The sequence below is a fragment of the Zootoca vivipara genome, chromosome 14, assembly GCF_965207765.1.
Source record: "Zootoca vivipara chromosome 14, rZooViv2.hap1.1, whole genome shotgun sequence".
Classification (NCBI taxonomy): domain Eukaryota; kingdom Metazoa; phylum Chordata; class Lepidosauria; order Squamata; family Lacertidae; genus Zootoca; species Zootoca vivipara.
In genome coordinates, this window is record NC_142597.1 from 34,789,038 (window position 1) to 34,811,186 (window position 22,149).

At 47.8% G+C, this 22,149-nt stretch overlaps 1 protein-coding gene across 4 annotated transcripts in view; it reads left to right on the forward strand.

Moving 5' to 3' along the window:
• The window catches only part of CLIP2 (CAP-Gly domain containing linker protein 2), a 75,881-nt gene extending 60,350 nt beyond the window's left edge, over positions 1–15,531 (forward strand). For 3 of the 4 annotated variants that reach the window (XM_060268339.2, XM_060268340.2, XM_060268341.2), the window contains exons 9-16: positions 436–1,380; positions 2,379–2,436; positions 3,713–3,796; positions 6,100–6,256; positions 7,803–7,962; positions 9,751–9,936; positions 11,531–11,593; positions 14,441–15,531. In XM_060268339.2, the coding sequence (XP_060124322.2) occupies positions 436–1,380; positions 2,379–2,436; positions 3,713–3,796; positions 6,100–6,256; positions 7,803–7,962; positions 9,751–9,936; positions 11,531–11,593; positions 14,441–14,452 (1,665 nt within the window). In that variant the 3' untranslated portion in view covers positions 14,453–15,531. The remainder of the gene's footprint in view (positions 1–435; positions 1,381–2,378; positions 2,437–3,712; positions 3,797–6,099; positions 6,257–7,802; positions 7,963–9,750; positions 9,937–11,530; positions 11,594–14,440) is intronic. The other variant, XR_009556802.2, reaches the window with a different exon arrangement.
• Positions 15,532–22,149: the final 6,618 nt, after the last annotated feature.

Here is a 22,149-nt window from a genome sequence, read left to right on the forward strand (position 1 = left end):
GGTTCTATTTGCATTAACAATGTACTTAGACATTTGCCTTCCCTCTGCTGAGAGTCTTTTCATACAGCACCCAGCTCGGTTTTGCCACCAAATTCCCAACTTTTAAAATGAAGTTTGCGTTAGCTCTTTCGCCTGGCGCAACAGGCATCCAGTTAAAACAGGGGTGGCGGGGAGAGCCTATATTCCTCAGATGTTGCCGTACTACAACACTCATCATCCTCCACACTGACCATGCTGGCTGGGACTGATGCTCGGCAACATCTGGAGGGCCACAGATCCCCCCACCTGCACCTAAAAATATATTGGGCTGTCTCTTATTATTATTATTACCGTTATGATACACAGTGTGAAAAGACCCCAAAAGAAATGGGCAAGTATGGAAATGCAAGGGCTAACTTTGCATATATGCGTTTATTTTATCGTCCACTCTTCCAGCTGACTACGGTGGCCGAGAAATCGCGGATCCTCCAGTTGGAGGAGGAGCTGGCCTTAACACGAGGCGAGGTGGAGCAACTCAGGCAGTGCTGGAAGAACACCCATTCTCCGGATTCTCCGGACCACAGCCTCGGCTTGCAGACGGAGGCCCTGCGCCTCCGCGACCAGCTGCTTTCCACTAACAAGGAGCACCAGAAAGAGAGCAGCCAGCTGAAGGAGAAGTACGAAAGGACGCTGAAGAACCACCAGCAAGAGATCGAGAGGCTGAAGGCCCTGAACGAAAAGTACTCGCAGGAAATCGTGGACCTCAAGCAGAAGGTCCAGCAGGCCACCAACGAGAACATGGGCCTCATGGACAACTGGAAGTCCAAGCTCGACACGCTGGCGTCCGACCACCAGAAGTCGCTGGAGGGCCTCAAGGCCACCTTGAACACGGGCCCCGACAGTCAGCACAAGGAGATAGTGGAGCTGAAGGCTGTGGTGGAGAGCATCAAGTTGGAGCACCAGCTGGAGCTGGAGAACCTGAAGGCCAAGCACGACATCGAGACGGCCGTCCACGTCAAGGAGAAGGAAGGCCTGAAGCTGAAGGTGCAGGAAGCCAAGGAGGAGGTGGAGGAGAGCGACAAGAACTGGAAGCAGCAGCTGGAGGCCAAGACCAACCAGCACCTACTGGAGCTGCAGGACCTGAAGGATAAGTGCCGAGACGCGGATCTCCGAGCGCACGAGCTGGAGAAGCTTCACGGCGACTATGAGGATCAGGCGCAGGCCATCGCTTTCCTGAAAGAGCAGATCGCTCTGGCCGAGAAGAAGATGCTGGACTACGAGACGCTGCAGAAGACGGAAGCCCAGAACAAGCAGGAGATCCAGCGGCTGCAGGAGAAAGTCCTTGTGCTGGAGAACAAGCTGCAGGCCACAGAAGCGCTTCATCCTTCTCAGCACACCAACGTACGTTGACTGGCCCGTCTCTCGGCAGCTGGTTTCCAGCAGCTTCCTCCACACACCCCTTTAATTGTCTTTAAAACTCCTGAATGCATTTACAAAGATGTTAACACACGTCTGAGGGTTTGGAGCTGGCAGTAATGTTTTCTCCAAAACCAGGGCCGTCCCAATTCAAAATATAAACAACAATAAACCGTGAAATAAGATTTTATTTTTCGAAATGAAACGAAAGCTAATGCAAGGTAGAAAGCGACGTTTATTGTCGTATGCTTCCCCTTCTAAAATAATGCTAGGTTTGGAGGAGCAGAGGCAGAATGAGAAAGTAAGGTGGGAACTCTAATAAAGGCAAGGAGTTTGTGCTGGGTCCAGGGGCAGAACGGAAGCCAGCATTCGCGTCTGGGGAGGCAAGGAAGCAAGCAAACGGAAACTGCATAGCACAATACAGCCCTGCGTAAGGAAGAGCTGTAGCTCGGCGGCCAACTGGCAGGCTGTTCTGAAGGTGGCTCTGCCTCTTGGGTCAACAATAGCTGTTTTCAGGTCCTGCCTTTATTGGAGCCCCAATCCACCTTTGGGAAAGAGCCCTCGTTTCATGTCAGAAAGCCCTATGCTCAGTCCCCGGCACTTCTTCTTTAGAACCATGAGGACTAGAGTCTTACTTTTTATGCAGGTGGACAGTAATTCAGTGGCAGAGCACTTGGTTTCAGTCAGGTTTAGTCCCCAAGGGCAGACCCTGCTTGAAACTTTGGAGAGCTGTTGCCAGCCAGTGTAGACCACACTGAGCTAGATGGACCAGTGGCCTGACTCTGTGCAAGGCAGGGCCTGTCCTAGGTGCTTCTGACCAGGCTGTGTACAGAGTTCTCTGTTCCTTTCTCTAGTATGGGCACAATCCCTCTGACGTCTGGGGAATGTGTACAATGGCCAGTTGTGCGCATTCTCCATTTGATTCGCACGAGCCAAGGCACACCTGAAAATTTCACGCTTGCGTGTTTTAATGTTTGTTACAGATGATTGAAACCAATGACATTTCAGAAGAGAAGATCAAAATGAAGCAGACCATGGAAGGTAACTCTCCCTAGAAATCAGACAGGCTGCGTTAATTCCCAGAGGCCAGCCTAGAAACCGGCTTAGTTTCGGGAGGCTATGAATATTCCTCTAATGTTTCTTGCTTCTGATGTTTGAGCCTATGTTTTCAGTTTTGCGAATTGTGCTATTCCCTACCTCCCTGTAAGCAGTGCTGGATTTGCCTATAAGCTAAACAAGCTATACCTTAGGGCCCCACTCTCTTGGCCCCCCCAAAAATTTTTTTTAAAATAAAAAAGTGTTGTGTAGGCTCCTATGCTGTATGTCAGGGGTGGCCAACTTCCAAGAGACTGCGATCTACTCACAGAGTTTAAAAAGTGGCAGTGATCTACCCCCTTTTTGTTGAGCTTTTTTTAAGAAGGAAAGCCCTGTTTTAGGAGGTTCACGTAAAAGTTGTTGAGCTTCTTTAGGGAAGAAAACGACGTTGAGCTTTTTTTTTTTTTTTTAGGAAGGAAAGCCCTGTTGAGCTTTTTTTAGGGCAGCCACAGTTGTTCAGCTTCTTTGGGGGAGCAAGTGATCTACCGCAGACGTCCAGTGATCTACCGGTAGATCACGATCTACCTGTTGGACATGCCTGCTGTATGTAATGGGGCCCGACTGCTAGCCTGCTCCCTAAAATATCACTGGTTTGCTCATTTCTATATACAGTGGTACCTCGGCTTACGAACGACTCGACAACCAAATTTTTCGACTTACGAATGGGGGTAATGGCCGTGCGCTTACAAATGTCTCGACATCCAGAAAAAACCCACAGCGGTTTTAGATAGGGATTTTTCGACTTACGAATTTTTAGATAGGGTTGCTTCGACTTACGAATTTTTCCGTTTTCAATGCATTCCTATGGGAAATCATGTTTCCAATGGCGTTTTTCGACTTACGAATTTTTCGACTTATGAAAGTGCCTTCGGAACGGATTAAATTCGTAGGTTGAGGCATCACCTACATTCTGCATGGGCTGGTTGCATGGTGGCATGTGCAAATGGCTTTAGATACCTACTAGGTCCATACATTATATATTCGACACAAAAAACAGCTACAATTCGTTATTGACAAAGGACAGCTGGACATATAAAGGGCCCCATTACCTTTAGTAGCTTAGGGCCTCATCAATCTAAATCCGGCCCTGCCTGTAAGCCACTTTGAGACATATAGTGAAAATTGGGGTGTTACTCCCTTAAAAAATTAATAAATGAAGCCCCTAATAATATAAGCTTGCAAACGCAACAGGTGACCCGACTCAACTCCTGTCCTCCTGCAGATCTCCAGGACAAGCTGAGTAAGAAAGATAAAGAAGTGTCATCACTTGTCTCCCAAGCAGACACACTAAGGACTCAAGTAAGTGGTAAGTTTGCTTAGGCTTGTGTTGGTCAGATTGACAGATAATTTCAGCCGGGGGTGGCGGGTGGGTGGCGAGGACGGACATCTATTTTAGTCCTCACTTTAATGGAGGTGCCAAATCTACATCTGGGCAGTACCACTTTAGAGCTGAGAGGAAGGCTCTCACACAACTGATGTGAATCGCTTGCACATGGAAACCAAGCAGCTCAGGGAGAAAGCAAAACTAGGGCCCTTCCCTGTGTGCAAAACCCGACAGTCATTGCTGGAAGGAAAGGCCAGCTTTTAGTACGGTATGTGCTAGTGGCCAAAATTGTGGAAAGTGGTATTTCTGATGTTTGATGGCTCATAATGCTGGTGGTTTTTGTTTGTTTGTTTGTTTTTAAGAATAATACAATAAAATTATGTATGATCAGAAAGACAGTGTAAGGCAGAATAGAATGCAACAAATGGTTTTGAATGATCCTTATTCTATAAAAAGTTATAGCCAGATAAAAGGAATTATACACAGAAAGTATAACTTCTCACCATTTCTGTTAGTACTTTATGTGGAAAGCTTTTGCTGCAATTACAGCTCTGTAACCATGTCCCATGAACCAAGGATTTTAGTTCATCAGGTGTTATAATGTAAAAACAAGATTGGATTATTGCTTCTATCAATGGTGCTTTATTCCTTGGACGCTTCTAACTAACAAGTTTCTTTAATCGGCTCCACAAATTTTCTATTGCATTCAGGTTAGGGCTATTACACTCTGTCATTGGTCAGTTTTGAGTTAAGGAAATCCACTTCCGGTTACATAAGGCAGACATGCTTTCTTTTTTTGGTTATTTGGCTGGTTAAAAGATAATCCAACGTAGGGTTGCCATATTTCAAACAGTGAAAATCTGGACAGAATTTTTTTGAGCTTTTTTTTTGGGGGGGGGGCAAAAACTTTGACGTTTTAAAGCTAATTTTATGGGAAATCGGCAAAAGCGACACTGCTGGCATTGGTTGCCATACGTCCAGATTTTCCCAGATATTTTTCTGATTACTGCCCGGATGCTGCTGCTGACTGCAGTATTCCGGATACGTCCAGAAAATTCCAGCCGTATGGCCACCCTAATCCAACACAGTTTGTTCCATTATATCCTGCATTAAACTATCTTTCTAATGATGTATAATTTTATGGTATTATTCTAAAAAAGACTGATGTTATGAGCTGTCAAACCTTAGAAATACAAATGTCCTTAAAGCTTCCCACAAGTTTGACCACTAGTATGGTCTCTCACAGTCTCCCTGTAGCTATAACAGCCTGAACAAAAGAAGCCTTTAAAGAAAACCACCCAGCCCCAAAGAAAGTGTTTCAAATTAGCTCTACCATTGATTTAATACTTCTGCTGATAAAAACGCCACCCTGTGTACAAACCCGAGTACACAGAAAACTAAGAGAATTTAATTGCATTCTGTTGCATTAATACCCTGCTTCTCTTCCGTTGTGCCAACCCTAGGTGGTTACAACTCAAAAGACGCAGCACGAAAGGGGAAAGGGTTGGGAGGGAGGAGGAAGAAGAAAGAAACGCAGGCACGAATTTCGTATATTCCACCTTCCTTCCATCATGGAACCCAAGGCGACATGCATGTGGTTAACCAGACCCAGACCTGCTTAGCTTCAGCAAGATGGCCTCAGATGACAGTGTGGGATGAATAGATGGGGACAGAGATGTTACTAGGGACTCGCCCTCTTAGGAAGGTGAAAGGTCCCTCTCCTCTGGTTGGGAGGGCCCTGGACGGGATGTTGAAGGTTCCCCTCGGCAGCTTGCATTCGGTTCCTTATCCATGTCTTTCCAGGGAAAGGCCAGGAGGCCAGTTTTGGTGCTCATGACATCTGAATGTAAGATAGTCTGTCCTGTTCTCACACTGGCCAGCCAGGTGCTCCTATGGGAAGACTGCAAGCAGGACCTGATTGCAAGAGCGCTCCCACTTTCTGCAATTTCCAGCAACCAGGATTGAGAAGGGCTGCACTTACGAGGAAGTCAGAGTAGGATCATGGCAGCCTCGGAGCAGGGACCGCAAACTCTTTAAGAACAGGGGTGGTGGCCTGCCAAATTTGTGGCACTACATCTCCCATCATCGCAGGGGCTGCTGCGAGTTGCAGTCCAGCAGAGGACCACTGCAGTTCCCGATCCCTGATCCCTGTCTTAGGGAGGAGCTTGCGTTGCCTTGCGTTGCCTTGCCTTGCCTTGCCGAGAGAGAGAGAGAGAGAGAGAATCTGCTTTACCTTGTCTCTCCCCACCCCCCTCAAATGCACACACTTTCCTTTCGTCCGGCAGCCTTGGAAAATAGATGCAGGAGTACCGAGAGGAAGGCAGATTCTCTGTTGAAAGAGAAGAAGAGGCTGGAAGCCGAGCTGGAGACGGTGTCTAGGAAAACTCATGATGCTTCTGGCCAGCTGGTCCTCATCAGCCAGGAGCTGCTGAAGAAAGAAAGGTCAGTCTCCTCCGGCGGCTTAGCAACCCCGCCTTCAGCTTCCAACACCTCCTCTTCCAGTTCACCCACTCATCGTTGTCCCACCACCACTCCCTGGGCTCTGAGCCTTCCTTTTTTTTATAACTTTTTATTAGGACTTTAATCATTTTATACATATCAAACATAACCTTTTCGAACATTCAAATACAAGGCTCTTTTGAACCTTCGGACCTCCTTCCCTCCCTCCATGGATTCCATGTTTAAATTTAAGTTTGCCGCATCTTTTACCATTATCTATCTATCTTATCTATTCGGGACGCAGGTGGTGCTGTGGGTTAAACCACAGAGCCCTAGGGCTTGCCGATCAGAAGGCCGGTTCGAATCCCCGTGACGGGGTGAGCTCCCGTTGCTCGGTCCCTGCTCCTGCCAACGTAGCAGTTCGAAAGCACGTCAAAGTGCAAGTAGATAAATAGGTACTGCTACAGCGGGAAGGTAAACGGCATTTCCGTGCGCTGCTCTGGTTCGCCAGAAGCGGCTTTGTCATGCTGGCCACAGAGTCGGTCACAACTGGACCTAATGGTCAGGGGTCCCTTTACCTTTTTACCTATTAATTAACTATAATTATCATACATAATTCCACATTACAAGTGTCTTTACATCCCTGCCAAAGATTTTAACTGTTTACAGTGGTCTTTAAAGTAAATTACAAATTTACAAAATACTTGATCTTCCTGGTTTTGGATCTTCCCCGTCAGTTTCGCCATATCCGCACACTCCATCAGTTTCATCTTCCATTCTCCTTTTGTGGTTACTTCTCCTTCCTTCCATCTCTGGGCTAGTAGCACTCTCGCTGCCGTTGTTGCGTACATAAAAATGTCTTTTATCCTCTCGGTAACTCTTCACCTGTTAGACCTAACAAAAAGGCTCTGAGCCTACTCCTCTTGCAAGTTCCTCAGCTGGTTCCTCTCACCAATCCTCTGCTTCTAATAAGTCTTTGACAATCCTTGACAAGCTCTCCCTCAGCCTTCAGACAGTGAAAGGGCACAGTGCCGTCAGCAAAACCTCCAATGTTTATGTATGCGGAGAGCACTGGCATTGGCTCCCAGTACGTTTCCAAGCACAATTCAAAGTGTTGGTGCTGACCTTTAAAGCCCTAAACGGCCTCGGCTCAGTATACCTGAAGGAGCGCCTCCACCCCCATCGTTCAGCCCAGACACCAAGGTCCAGTGCCGAGGGCCTTCTGGCAGTTCCCTCGCTGCGAGAAGCCAAGTTAATGGGAACTAGGCAGAGGGCTTTCTCGGTAGTGGCACCCGCCCTGTGGAACTCCCTCGCATCAGATGTCAAAGAGAAAAACAACTTCCAGACTTTTCCAGGCAGCCCTGTTTAGGGAAACTTTTAATGTTTAATGTTTTGTTGGAAGCCGCCCAGAGTGGCTGGGGAAACCCAGCCGGATGGGCGGATATAAATAAATTATTATTATTATTATTATTATTATTATTATTATTATTATTATTTATTATGTCTGCGATAAAGCCCCCTTGACAGTCTCCTGGCTCTCTCCCGCCAGGAGCCTGAACGAGCTGCGAGCTTTGCTCATGGAAGCCAGTCGGCACTCCCCTGGGCCCGAGCGGGACTTGAGTCGCGAGGTGCACAAAGCCGAGTGGAGGGTGAAGGAGCAGAAGCTCAAGGACGACATCAAGGGACTCCGGGAAAAGCTGATCATCCTGGTGAGCTGGTGGAAAGCTGGGCTGGGTGCCCAGAGCATTGGGGATGGGGCCTGTGGCAGAGGGCTGAAGGCTTGAGCCAGGTGATGCTGGACTGCTGCAATGCTCTCTCTCTGGAGCTGCCTTTGCAAGCGGACTCTGGAAACCTCTCTTGGCTAAAAAGGCCACATGTCCCCCTCGGTACTGCTGAGCTTCGGTCCAGTTCAGGCATCCCCAAACTGCGGCCCTCCAGATGTTTTGGCCTACAACTCCCATGATCCCTTGCTAACAGGACCAGTGGTTGGGGAAGATGGGAATTGTAGTCCAAAGCATCTTGAGGGCCGAAGTTTGGGGGTGCCTGGTCCAGTTCATTGATTCTACATGTTGCCAGACATTATGGTTGATGGTCAGGAATGATGGGAGTTGTAGTCCATCAGCAACATCACAGGTTCCCCGCACAATTCCAAGTGCCGCCATTGGCACCTCAATCCTGCAACCTGCAGCCTGAACTCGTTTCATGAGGCCACCAACCCCCCCCCCATGGCGACGTACACACCATACATTTTAAAGCACACACCCCTCCCAGATTCCTGGGGACCGCAGTTTACCCCTCGCAAAAGCTACAGTTCCCACAAACTACCATTTTCGGGATTCTCTTGGGAAAACCATGCCTGTTTGAAGTGGTGTGATGCTACTTTAAATGGATTGTGCAGATGGGGCCTAAATTAGGTCCAATCAAATGATTGATTGGACACTACCAATTATTAGAATTGATGGATGCTCGTACGATCAATAGTTCTTTTCATGAGACTTTTTAGATCAGGGAGGTAGTAGCTCCTCCTGTGTCAGTAAAATGGCAATTTGTGAATGCCACCCACCCACCTTGTTATGAAAAACATCATAAACTGTCTCTACTCTGTGCTTTTCATTTTATGCTTGACTGCAAAACTCTCTAGTGCTAAAGAGTTGTATGAAATGCCTATGGAGCACAAGTACCAACACACCCCATTTAAACAGTGTTTGTAGGACTCAAAGCACTTAGGGTTGGTTGGTTGGATTGAAGTATTAACATGTATTATCAATAATCTGCACAGCAGACCCGTCTTTCATCGAATCATAGAGTTGGAAGGGACCTTGACGATCATCTAGTCCAGGCATGCCCAACAGGTTGATTGCAATCTACTGGTCGATTGTGAGGGTGTCCGTGGTCGATCACAATGCTCACTGGTGTGTCACCCCCCAAAAAAGAAAACCAACCCAAACCAAAACCTCAAAAACTTTTGTTTCCCAAAAAACTTAGGCTTCCTAAAAAAAGCTCAACAACTCTGGTCCATCATCCAATGACAATGGGGAGATCACTGCCTGTTTCTTTAACAGACTGAGTCTCTGGGAAGTTGGACGTCCCTGATCTAGTCCAATTCCCTGCAATGCAGGAATATGCATTTGTCCCATATGGGGATTGAACCGGCAACCTTGGCATGATCAGCACCACGCTCCAGCCAACTGAGCTATCCATGGTAACTGAGCAGTGCAGTGTTACTATGAATCCCATGTTGCAGAAGTTGAGTGAGAAGAAGTGCCTTGCCTAAGGACCCGTTCCTCAGTGCACGGCAGGAGACCAGAACTGGTGACTTCTGGTTTCAACCTCAGCCCCTTGTCCGCTCTTCAGAAGGTTCCTCCTCCCGATGAATAGGCCCCCAATGTTCCTGTTCGCTTCTTTTTTAAAGAGCTGGTTTAATATTTGTTTAAATATAACCTTTCGTAATAATACTGTTGTTGTTTTTTTATAAAAAAAAATCTTACCTCCTCCAGGATAAAGAGAAAGCAGTAACAGACCAGCGACGATACTCCCTCATAGACCCTTCATCCGAGTCCGAAGTCCTCCGGTTGCAGCACCGGCTGGTCAGCACGGAGGATGTCCTGAGGAATGCGCTGGAGCAGGGCCAGCAGATGGAGAAGCTCGTGGAAGCCATGAGAAGCTGCTCTGAGAAAGCACAGGTGGGTGTTGCCTTCCACATGGCGTCTCTGTTCTCCCCACCGGGCAGATTCCCTCCTTTTTCTTTTTTCAAATTTCATTTATGGTTTTCAGGTTTATACATTTCACTAATTTCACAGTCATTTTAACATTTCAAAACTTGACTTCCTTCCCCCTCTTCCTGCGGTTCCTTAAATTTATTTTTAATACCTTCTGCATATCCAAACTTAATTTGCTCATGTATTCATCGACTTTAAATATATACTCTGATAAAACTGCAGGTTATTACAATATAATCCTGCCAATGTTCTCTTCTGTTTACAATTTATCTGCAAATACTCAAAAAACCATTTCCATTCTTTTATATATATAAAAAGTTTATCTTGATTTCTTATTCTTCTGGTAAGTTTTGCCATTTCCGTAAGTTTTTGTATCAATTCTTCCTTTGCCGGGACTTCTGCTTCTTTCCATTTTGGGGGCGAGTAGCATTCTTGCCGCTGTAGTGGCATGAGTAAGTTTCTATATAGTTTTGGTGGTTCTGTCCCTATAATTCCCAAAAGAAAGGCTTCTGGGTTGTTGTCTTTTACAAACATTCTTTTAAACATTCTTTTCAATCTACAAATATATATAAATCTCTCTATATATAAATGTAAGCTGGCCATGTCCGTTAGTATCCACTTTCACCAAAACCGTTTGGCCAATTGCGTTCAAATTTTGACACAATGCCGCATGCGAATATGAGAGTAACCCCGTACCATTTTCAAAGACAGATGTCACACCTGTGCCTGGTAAAAAATCCCAAACCCCTTGTTTCAAAACACACCACTCGGACGAAAATGCATTATGGGAAAAGAACCAGGTTGCAAACCAGCGCCCTCTAGCGGCGGCTACACTGGTACTGCGAAACCTTCCCTCTCAACAGCACCTCAACTCCCGTTTACATACTAGGCGGAAGCCTTTGCAAACTAGGCCGAATGGAGGTACTGACCTGCCTGGGTGGGGGAGAGGACGGGATAGGTCAAGACACAGTGGGACCAGTCACAGGGATGAACTGGGAGGGTGGGGGGAAGAGGGGGCATGATACATCATGGGAAAGGGTGGGGGGAATCACAGGCATAAGAATCACAGGTGGGGGGAGGGGGAGGGATACGTCATGGATTGGCACAGGGTGGGGGGAGTCACAGGGATGTGCCTGCGTAAACAGAACACGCGTAAAACGGGGGGACTCTGAAGGTGAGGGGAGTATGAAGGGGGACTCTGAGTCTCCATTTAACAGGCCGAGCCACAGCAATGCGTGGCAGGGCCAGCTAGTTCATTATATATCATTTCCCAGGCAGATTCTTTGGTCACTATAGCCACAGGTTGTTTCAGTTGCGCCTCTTTCTGTACAGGGTAAGATTGCCATGTCTTTGGCTTATGCGATTTTCTCTCTCCAAAAAATAAGCTTCAGTGCTTTTCTCTTTAATCATCTCACATCTGGATTTTTGCAGCACATAAAATTGCTGGCTTTCATTGTGCTTTGGCTATTTTTGATGCACCTTCTGATTGCTGCGCGTCCAACTTACCTAATACAACACCTCTTTCCATCAATTTTTCCAACCACCCTTTTCATTTTAGACTATTGGGAATTCCGGATCTGCTAATGGAATCCACCAACAGGAAAAATCTAACAAACAAGAGGTGGGTGATTTGAATCGTCTCCCCTGCATGGCTTCCTCAGTTTGCTCTGCTTTTTAAAAAATTACTTGCTGAAATTTACTCACACAATGAGCATAACGGCACTAGTTACGGGGCAGGGGAAGTTAGAAGAAGAGTTAAGGGGGTCTGTGCGGCCTGTTGGCTCGTGGGTCAGGCCTAGGGCCTTCAAATTCCCCACTTGGCCATGGTGCTCACTGGGTGACTGTCTGTTACCCTAAGCAACCTCACAGGGTTCCTGCGAGGATGAAATGGGGAGCAGAAAGAACCGTTTTCACCACTTTTGAGATGCCTGGAGGGAAAGTGGGCTAGATGTTATGTCGTAAATTTTTTTTTAAAAAGGATTGCATTGACCTTTCCAGCATTCGGCAGATCATTTCAAACGATACCTTCATGAGCCTCGTGGAGGTGTTGTGGAGAGGGTGTCAGAGGAGGAGGAGATCGGCATAGCTGCCAAGTTCTCCCTTTTTTTAAGGGAAATTCTCTTATGCTGAATAGGCTTCCTCGCGAGAAAAGGGAAAACTTGGCAGCTATGGCGATCGGGGAATTGGGGCATGGGATTCTGGACCCCGGGAAGAGTCTGATCCTGGGGAAACTCCCAGCAGCGTGGGAGGTGGGGAGCTGGATCCATGGGAAGGAATTGCCCGTCTGCCATCTCACCTGCTGTGGACTCAGGCATCTTCCCTTGTCAGCACAGAGCTGAGCTCTTCTGGGGAGGCACTTGGGAATAAACCAGGCAATGGGGTGGGCTCTGTTGACCCTGCCTCCATCTCCAAGGATGTGGAGGCAACGGTGCAAAATAAGAGCTAGCGTGCTCAACCTCCATGGAGGGCTGCCCGCTTCCTTGCCCAGTCCAAAACCTCAAGACATCAAGGGGATTTTTTGTTTTTCTGAATGGTAGGAAACCGGTCCAGCTCTTTGGCTAAAACACCTAGGCTAAGCCAAGTGCTTGGAGGCATCTTTCTATGTGTGTGAGGAGGTGGGATTCAGTGATTAAGAAAAGACAACCTGCACATGCTCAGAGATACTGTTATTCCATTTATCGTATTACAGTTTGACCTTTCGGAATTCAAACTGAAATGCAAGTAGATGCCACACAGCATCTAGCACAGCACATTACAATGGCTACAACGGGCAGGAAATAAATTAAGTGGTCTGCCAAGACCCTCCGCAATTTACAAGAGGTCCATGGGGGGGGGCAGTTTGGGAATTGCTGTTCTAACTGATGCCGATTCTGTTTTACATAAACCCAATTTTCGTTTGCGGAGGGCAGAACCCCTTGGTTGAGATATTGGCATTAATTGTTAACGTGGCCGAATCTGTTCTCTGGTATGTTGCAGCGAGCTTAGAGACGATTGTAGTTAAGCAGCCTGTCAGGGGATTGTTGCGGTCCACAAATAATAACATACTGGAGATCCCGAGTCACAAGGTGGTTAGGCTGGCCTCGACCAGGACCAGGGCCTTCTCAGTACTAGCCCCGACCTGGTGGAACGCTCTCTCTCAGGAGACTAGGGCCCAGTGGGAGTTGTCATCTTTTCGTAGGGCCTGCAAGACAGAGCTGTTCCACGTGGCCTTTGGACTGACTCAGTGTGACCCCGGTGTTACCCTCCCCTAAGGTTTTATCCTACAGATATTTAAATGAGGTTCCACTTGTAGATTCCCATTTTAAAATTGAATTTTAACATTATATTTAATCTGTATTTTAATTGAATTGTTTCTTTTATGCTTGTTTTGATATTTTTGTTGTTAGCCGCCCTGAACCCGGTGTTGACTGGGAAGGGCGGGGTATAAATAAAATTATTGTTGTTCTTCTTCCTATTATTATTATTATTATTACTCTCGAGTAAAGAAGCTCCAGTCCCCTCTGTCTTTCAGAGTTTTATTGTGCATATTATTTACAGTGCAGAGATATCAGGAAACAGGACTGCCTAATAATAATAATAATAATAATAATAATAATAATAATAATAATTTATTATTTATACCCCGCCCATCTGGCTGGGTTTCCCCAGCTACTCTGGGCGGCTTACAACAGAAAAATGAAATAAAATAATCTATTAAACATTAAAACAGGGCTGCATTCAGATGTCTTCTAAAAATCTGGTAGTTGTTTTTCTCTTTGACATCTGGTGCGAGGGCGTTCCACAGGGCGGGTGCCACTACCGAGAAGGCCCTCTGCCTGGTTCCCCGCAACTTGGCGTCTTGCAATGAGGGAACCGCCAGAAGGCCCTTGGTACTGGATCTCAGTGTCCGGGCAGAACGATGGGGGTGGAGACGCTCCTTCAGGTATACTGGACCGAGGCCGTTTAGGGATTTAAAGGTCAGCACCAACACTTTGAACTGTGCTCGGAAACGTACTGGGAGCCAACGTAGATCTTTCAAGACTGGTGTTATGTGGTCTCGGCCTAGTCCGATTCAGAACCCGGCAATGGCTTCTTCTGCGTCTTGGACCAGCAAAAAAACCTGGGCACCCCAAAGCGCCTCCCCCTAGCCCTGCGTGTGGGCGCACACCTCAATTCGGGCGCCGGAAGGGGCTGCGTTCCTTCTCCCGCCCTTTGGCTGGAGCTTTTCCGAAGCTCCGGCACCTCGCTGCGCTGTCCTTCCTCCTCTGACTGGGTCAGCGCCTATGCTCTGACACGTCTGAGAGCCCCCTCTCCACCCCACTCCATTCCTCATTCCCTCCTCCTGACCCGCTGCTAGTGCTGTCACTTGGCGAAGTGCTGGTCAGGATGACTGGGGGAGGGTCCCTGTAAGGAGCCCCCCTGACACAGCCTGTAAAAACGGCTTCCCATAAAACGAAATAAATCAACCCACTGCCTTCCTTTCTTTCAGGAGAAGCACTGATGAAGGAACGGAGGTGAAGAGGACTCTATGATGCCAGGATTTGCTCCTGAGAAGAGGCAGGGCAAAGAGACGTCGCCCTCCGCCCCCTCCAAGCCCCTCCCCCAGCTGAAAACGCCACCTAAGATTATTTTCAGTATTTCCGCTCTGTGAACAGGCCTGCGTTCATAGCGCGTACTCGTAGGCACATGGGTTCATAATTTCCAAGCTGGGCCTGGTTTCCCGAAGAGAGCGTTGCAGCAGCTGTGTGTCCACGGCTGGATTCCTCTGCCGCCGGTTGCAGCGTCCAGTGACTTTATTGGCCTTGGTCACCTTGTGCCAGTATTATTTTTTTTGGGGGGGGGGTGTTAACACCCTGCTGCATTGGCTGGCAGAAACGTCTCGTTCCAGTGGCGTGGTAGGAGATGCCCGCAACCTCCTTAGCAGCTTCCCGATACACTGAAACGCCCTTGGCGTTCTGCTCCCCTTCCCCCTCCACCCCCAAGACAGAGGCTCCTTCCTTTTTTCTATCCAAACACTTGGCAGGTCAGCGAAACGGCGGCGACTCTCCATCCCAGGATGTCGGCTGTCGAAGGCGGAAGGGCGAGATACCTCCGTGGCCTGCAGAATAGAGACTCTCTCTCTCTCAAGCTCCAGAATGTGGAGACCCTGCTCTTAATAATGTGGGATATAGGTGTGCAGGTGGACCTTTCTCGTAACTTATTTTAACTTTGGTAACTGTGGAGTCATTTGGTAATTTGGAATATATGGAATTGGTGAGGGGTGTGCAGATCTTTGCTGCTCCCCCCCTCCCCCCCCGTGTAGATCTTGCCTGCTTGGAGATCTCTCTTACATGAGTTGCGGGTGGGTGGGATTGCTGTGGTGGTGAACTCTGCAAAAGCCCTGAAGGTGGTTCGGTCTCCCTGTTTATTTCTCTGTCGCTTCACCCAGTTTGCTTTTGAAGTTCCAAGGTGGTTTTCCCCAGTAGTCAGAAGGAGGGTTTGCATTGCTGATTTCCTCCCTCCCCCCCCCCAAAAAAAACCACAGGCCCAGTTTATACACTTGGTGGAATCAAGAAATAAAACGCTCTCTTTTTGTCCTGAGCTGTACTGCTTTTTGGCAGCTTGGTGTGTCTGCCTAAAACAAACAAACAAACAAAAAATCTCCTCGCATGTAGAAAGCCAGCAGTGAGAAGGGTTCGACCTAATCTTCTCCCTGCCATACTCTCTACCACCCAGCCCTTCTCCATAGAGCAAAATGGCAAAAAAAGACAATAACGGGAATGTATAATCAGCGCAAAAACAAAACTATGCCGTGATAAACCCCTGAAACGAGATACTGATAAAGTGAATAATACTAAAACTCAACTAATGATTGCTCAAAGAAACATCATAGGTTTAAATTTCCCCAAAGAAACTTTGATATAGAAAAGACATGAATTTCTCAAAGTAACCTCTAAATAAAGTAAGCCTTGACGAGGTGCCGGCTAAGTGACTCGTTTCACTGGAAAATCTCTATCTGTTTCCTCAGAAGGAAAATGTTTGGGGGCTGAGGTTTCTTCATAATCAAAACCTAAACAGGAGCTGTAAACTCTGAAAAGGATTGAAAATTACATAGCAGTCAGGGATAAACTTCCCCAAGATAAGACTATAGTTGTTTAAACTAAAGGTTAGCTAACCTATGGGACAATTCAACTAATGGATTTCATTGCTCTTAGGAAAAGGGCTGTAAAAGCTCTCCTACGGTAGTTGTGATGTTGTCACGGCATTGTTCAGACGCAACAAGGTTACTTTGAGAAATTCATGTCTTTTTCTATATCAAAGTTTCTTTTGGGAAATTTAAACCTATTATGTTTCTTTGAGTAATCATTAGTTGAGTTTTAGTATTATTCACTTTATCAATATCTCGTTTCAGGGATTTATCACGGCATAGTTTTGTTTTTGTTTTTGCGCCTTCTCCATAGAGCAGCATTTCAAACACCCACCCTGTAGATTTTAAAACAGGCTTGGGAAGCCCGTGGCTCCCCGGATACTGTTGGACTACAACTCCCATCATCCTGGACCACTGACCATGCTAGCTAGGGCTGATGGGAGTTGGAGTCCAGCAGTACAGGAAGCGCCCAAGCGCCCCCCAGGCCTGCTGTAGAAGCACAGTCCAGGTCAAGTATTACCGCTGGATTCTCCGCGTGTATAAACTGGGCCACAGAGATTAATCTGCAAGTTGGAAAGTGTGTGTGTGTGTGTGGTTTTTCTAACACATGAATGCTGGGGCGATTGTGGCGGTGTCTTGTTTTTCCTCTCCACAGGCTTGAGATTTTGTCGCAACGTTTGCGGGTTCTAATCTTGCCAGGATAAACTGAGATTTGCACCAGTTTCGCCCTCCTCCCTTTGAGCAGGGAAAGCAAACCAGGAAGTTGCAGTTGGCCATAGTTTCCCGTTATGTCCAAACCAGGAAACCATGGTTAATGGGTTCCAGACATGCCAGAACATGAAAATCTTGTTTGGCTTCCAGATCGTGAGCTGTTTGGAAGCCATGAAACACTGTTTCCCGGCTAAGATGCAATGGAAAGCTGTGGTCGACGCAGTGGCCTCGTGCAAAGGGAATACATGAAGCCCATGCGTGTCTCGGCTTATAAGCAGAGATTGGATTGACTGGACACAAAGCATGTGCATTTTGTGTTACAAATTGCTTCTATCTCTCCACCCGCGCAGAGAGATTGACCTCAGTATTAGAAAAAAGCAACTTAGGGAATGGTGCCGGACGTAGACAACGTCTGGGCTTAAACCAAAAGATAGGAAGAGGCCTCCAAGACGCAGTTGCCTCTGTCCCCTGAATGTAACTGGAACTCAAGACCCTGTGAGCTCTAAAAGTGGTTTGGGTGAGCCCTTCCACTACTACCACGCCTTCCCAACTGGTAGTACAGGTGAAACTCAGAAAATTAGAATATCATTGAAAAGTGCATTTATTTCAGTAATGCAACTTATTATTTTTTATTTATTTATTTATTTTTTACAAATGCCTTCTTTTGGAAATTCCACAGTAATAAAACGAACAGTTACAATAATACAAAAATAAGCATCACTATTACACTCCATTAATTACATTCCATTTATAATTGACCCGCCTAACGACAAATAATTACAATTACTACAAATAAAGGCTTGACATGTCTTGCTTTGCATGTCACGCATCTATCTCATATATTGGTTCCACCTTTTAAGTTGCGTTACTGAAATAAATGCACTTTTCGACGATATTCTGATTTTTCCGAGTTTCACCTGTAGGTTCATGTGGCTTTTTCACAGCCTGACCACCGGAATCTGGCAAATCAGAGGGTAGCTGCGAGGCAGATGTGCCCATGGTCGCTGCCACCATTCAGAACCTCTGTCCCAACCCAAGGAATCGAGAAGAGTAGCAAGCCAGGGTGCTGTGGGAATGGGGGGGGGTACATGCCATTGAACCCTCCATGCTTAAGATCCATGCAGGGCCGGCTCGTCGTAGACCCCCGGTGGCGCAGGGCACCATGGCGCCGTCCCGCCAGGAGGGCGCCGCGAGCTGCGCCCGCCCGCTGGCCCGCCGGTCCGCTGCGCAGCTGCGCGTGGCGCCCACCTGCCCACCGCGCTGGGAAACGGGGCGGAAGGGCGCCGGAGAGATCGCGGTGTGCCTGCCCGCAGCGCAGCAGCGCCGCGCCCACCCGCCCACCGCGCCGGGAAACGGGGCGGAAGGGCGCCAGAGAGATCCGGCGCACCATGGCGACAGGGGCGCTTAAGACGGCACTGCATCCATGCTGGCTGCAACCAAAAGGAGTCACAATCAGATGAATTTGGGGGGTGGGGGTTGTGGAGTTGCCCATCCCTGGACCAGTTCAAGGGAAGATTTAGCCTGCCTGTTGAACAAGTGTGGGTGTTTCTTAAAACCCGGAATGAAAGGCTCCTATAAATGAGGGTGCTGAACCTCAGAAACATGATTCTAGATTCAGGTAGGTAGCCGTGTTGGCCTGACACAGTCAAAATAAAATAAAAAATGGTCTAGTAGCACCTTAGAGACCAACTAACTTTTTTCTGGGTGCAGACGCTTCAGGTTACAGACTCCACGAACCCAGAAATAGTACCTCGGGTTTTAAGAACTTTGCTTCAGGGTGAGAACAGAAATCGTGTGGCGGCAGCGGGAGGCCCCATTAGCTAAAGTGGTACCTCAGGTTAAGAACAGTTTCAGGTTAAGAACGGACCTCCAGAACGAATTAAGTTCTTAACCCGAGGTACCACTGTATAAGCTTTTCGTGTGGTATCTGAAGAAGTGTGCATGCACACACACGAAAGGCTTATACCCAGAACAAACTTAGTTGGTCTCTAAGGTGCTACTGGACAATTTTATTTTTATTTTTATTTCGACTCAGAAACATGGCAAGCCAACAGTGTCCCTCCTCCCCAATGGATTACAGGTTGAGCTAATATGCCAAAAGCATGCCACCCCAGCTCCTAATCTAGTTTGTTGGTGTCAACGCAGTCCCTGCCACAACAGCTTGACCCAGGCATAGGCAAACTCTGCCCTCCAGATGTTTTGGGACTACAATTCCCATCATCCCTGACCACTGGTCCTGTTAGCGAGGGATGATGGGAGTTGTAGTCCCAAAACATCTGGAGGGCCAAGTTTGCCTATGCCTGGTTTGACCCCTCTTCTCCCCATCATTGCTGCTTTTTGGCCCAGCTCTTTACTTCTCTCCCCCCCCCCTTTTTTAAAGCAACTTGACTTTGTTTCTTTCAGGTACGCCACTAACCACTAAAATATTTCTGGATGGTTTTTTAGGGAGGGTGGACTCCTTGTTGCAGATTTGTTCCTAATGCAGTCAGTTCACAATGCCTGACGGTTCAGTTCCGTGTCCCTAACAGGTCCTTCGACCTGCGCAGGGAAAGCCCTTCCCTAATGTCTTCTCCGGGGCTCCTCTCCTGACCTCCAGGAGAAGCAGCGTGGAGCAGTGCAAGGCCAGAGTTTCAGAACTGTGCAGAGCTCTAAATCAGTAGACCTCTCCGACTCAGGGCTCGGGGCAGTAGGAAATGTGGATAAGCCCTAAGACTGGAATGCAAACAAGGCCTTTTCTACAGACTTATCTTCTCAGGCCCTGCCAGGAGTCATGGACTGAAGGCCCTCTACCTTAGTTCACCCCTAGACTCATTGTCTGCCTTGGACATCCAGCAATGGGGAGCACGAGACTCCAGGTGAAGAAGCAGTTTCTGGGAATCGCTGTGGAGGGACAGAAGGCCACAGGTTCTCCCAACTGTGGACCTAACAACTCCATGGTTCTGATGGAACTCATCGAGGTCACAGTGAGAGCTGCTACCCAAAGTGAGCGTACCAGCATCACGTGACGTGGACCTCTTTTGAGGATCCCGGTAAGGAATGCCTGAAGGAGCACAGCAGAATTTCTTGCCCAGGCAACACTGCTGTTTTCCACAATAAGAGCACGGATAGCCAAGCTGGTGCCCTCCAGCTATTGTTGAACTCCATCTCTCGTCAGCCCCAGCCAGCGTAGCCAATGCTCAGGAATGATGGGAGTTGCAGTCGAACGTCTGGAGGGCACTGTGTTGTCTACACCCCTAAACGTACACTGTGCCAATACCTGCAGTATTAGGAAGAAAGGGTGAGAAGAAACATCTTCTGTATTTTCCGTCTGCTGTTTTGAGGTATTCTTGCCAAACGTTTTTTGCGCGTCAAGGCATGGTTTGGTAAGAATAGCCGACCAAAACAGTTGACCAAAATGACCAGAACTGCCTTCGCCAACCTGGTGCCCTCAAAATGTTATTGAACTCTGCCATCTCCCATCAGCCCCAGCTAGTTTTGTAGAGTTGTGGTTCAAAACTTCTGGAGGGCACCAAGAAGTGGGGAAAATGACTCCAATATAACTTCTGTGAGATCTTGCTTCAGAATAACATGGGAACTTTTGTTATAGGTTCCGAGAGTTGCTGGGGTGGGGTGGGGCTATTCTCTTCATGGAGCTACAATTCCCCTCAGAGAGATATTGTACATCGTTCCCAGAGTTCCTTGGGAAGAGAGGGATCAATTGCTTAAACCACTTTGAGGGGATTTGTAGCTCCGTGAGGAGACTAAGGGACCTCCTGACAACTCTCAGCACCCATAACAAGCCAGAGTTCCCAGAATTCTTTGGGGGGAAGCCATGACCAATCAAAGTGGTGTCTTAGTGCTGAAATGAATGGTTTGAGTGTGGTCTTCATTGGTCTTCGAGTGGACCTCTGGCAAAGCACCCCATGCCGCTTCTCAGTTTTGTTTTGATGAATTGCTTCTATTAATGTACGTACTGTACTTCTATTTATGGACGGGCAGAAACACATGTAAATTCTTCTCCATCGGTGCCATTTCCCTGTGCTTTCCGATGGATTTATCCATAGGGCCTTTTGGAGGAAGTCCCATTCCAAAGACAGCTCACGCTTCCCGCCCAAGTTCTGAGGGCCTCATTCCCAGAGCACCGGCACCTTCCCCTAGAACAGCCATAGGCAACCTTGGCTCTCCAGATGTTTTGGAACTACAACTCCCATGATCCCTGACCACTGGCCCTATTGGCTAGGGATCATGGGAGTTGTAGTTCCAAAGCATCTGGATAGCCAAGGTTGCCTATGCCTGCCCTAGGAGCAAAGTGCTGTGCAAATCTACTCTAGACCAAGGGTGGGGAACCTCTGTGCCCCTCCTCAGATGTTTCTGGACTACAACTCCCATTGGCCATGCTGGTTGGGGCTGATGGGTGCTGCATGTCCAACAACATCTGGAGGGTCAGAGGGTCTGTTTGCCTGGATCATTCTCCCCCCCCCAGAAGATATTTTCGTACATAGGGCCAGTATCTTCTCACCTGTGGTGGACACACCCTCTTCATCAGGAGCTGAAAAAGGGACCTGAATAAATTCATAAAGGGATGTAATGCTTAATTTATTTTCCCCCGGGCATTTTGCTGCGTGAGCAGGAAAAGCCTTAGGGATTTGCGAGTGCAAGAATCGAAACGTTAGTCCAGTCACAGAGGGTGAAGGAAGAGACACCCACCCTGCAGAGAATCTAGAGCAGGGTTTCCCAAACTTGGGTCTCCAGCTGTGTGTGTGGTTTTTTTAGACTACAACTCCCATCATCCCTAGCTAGCAGGACCAGTGGTCAGGGATGATGGGAATTGTAGTCCAAAAACAGCTGGAGACCCAAGTTTGGGAAACCCTGCTCTAGAAGGCCAAATTCTTTTCCCTGTAACGATCAAGAGGACTGGATAGCTCAGTTGGTTAGCACGTGGTGCTAGTAACACCAAGGTTGCAGGTTCGATCTTCATACAGGACAGCTGCATTGCAGGGGGTTGGACTAGATGATCCTCAGGGTCCCTTCCAACTCTGATTCCATGACTTATCGGGAGGACTCCGTGAACCAGGCTTTGCCAAGCTTGGCGCTTACCAGATTACTTTGAACTACAACTCCCAACCACTTAGAAGGCACCGGGTTGGCGAAAACACTTAGAAAACTTTCAGAGGCAACGCAAAGCGCTGTGTGTTGTCTCCTTTCGTTAAGGCACAATGGTACACCCCAAAAGCCAAATACAGGAAGCCACAGGTTGCAGAGAGGTGCCCGTGACACGCCCACCCTTCCTGGTCCTCTCCCTTTAGTTGAGGATGCCAACCAAATATATGCATGTTGTCAACTTCACACTAAGACAAAACCCGAGGTACCAACACAAGTCG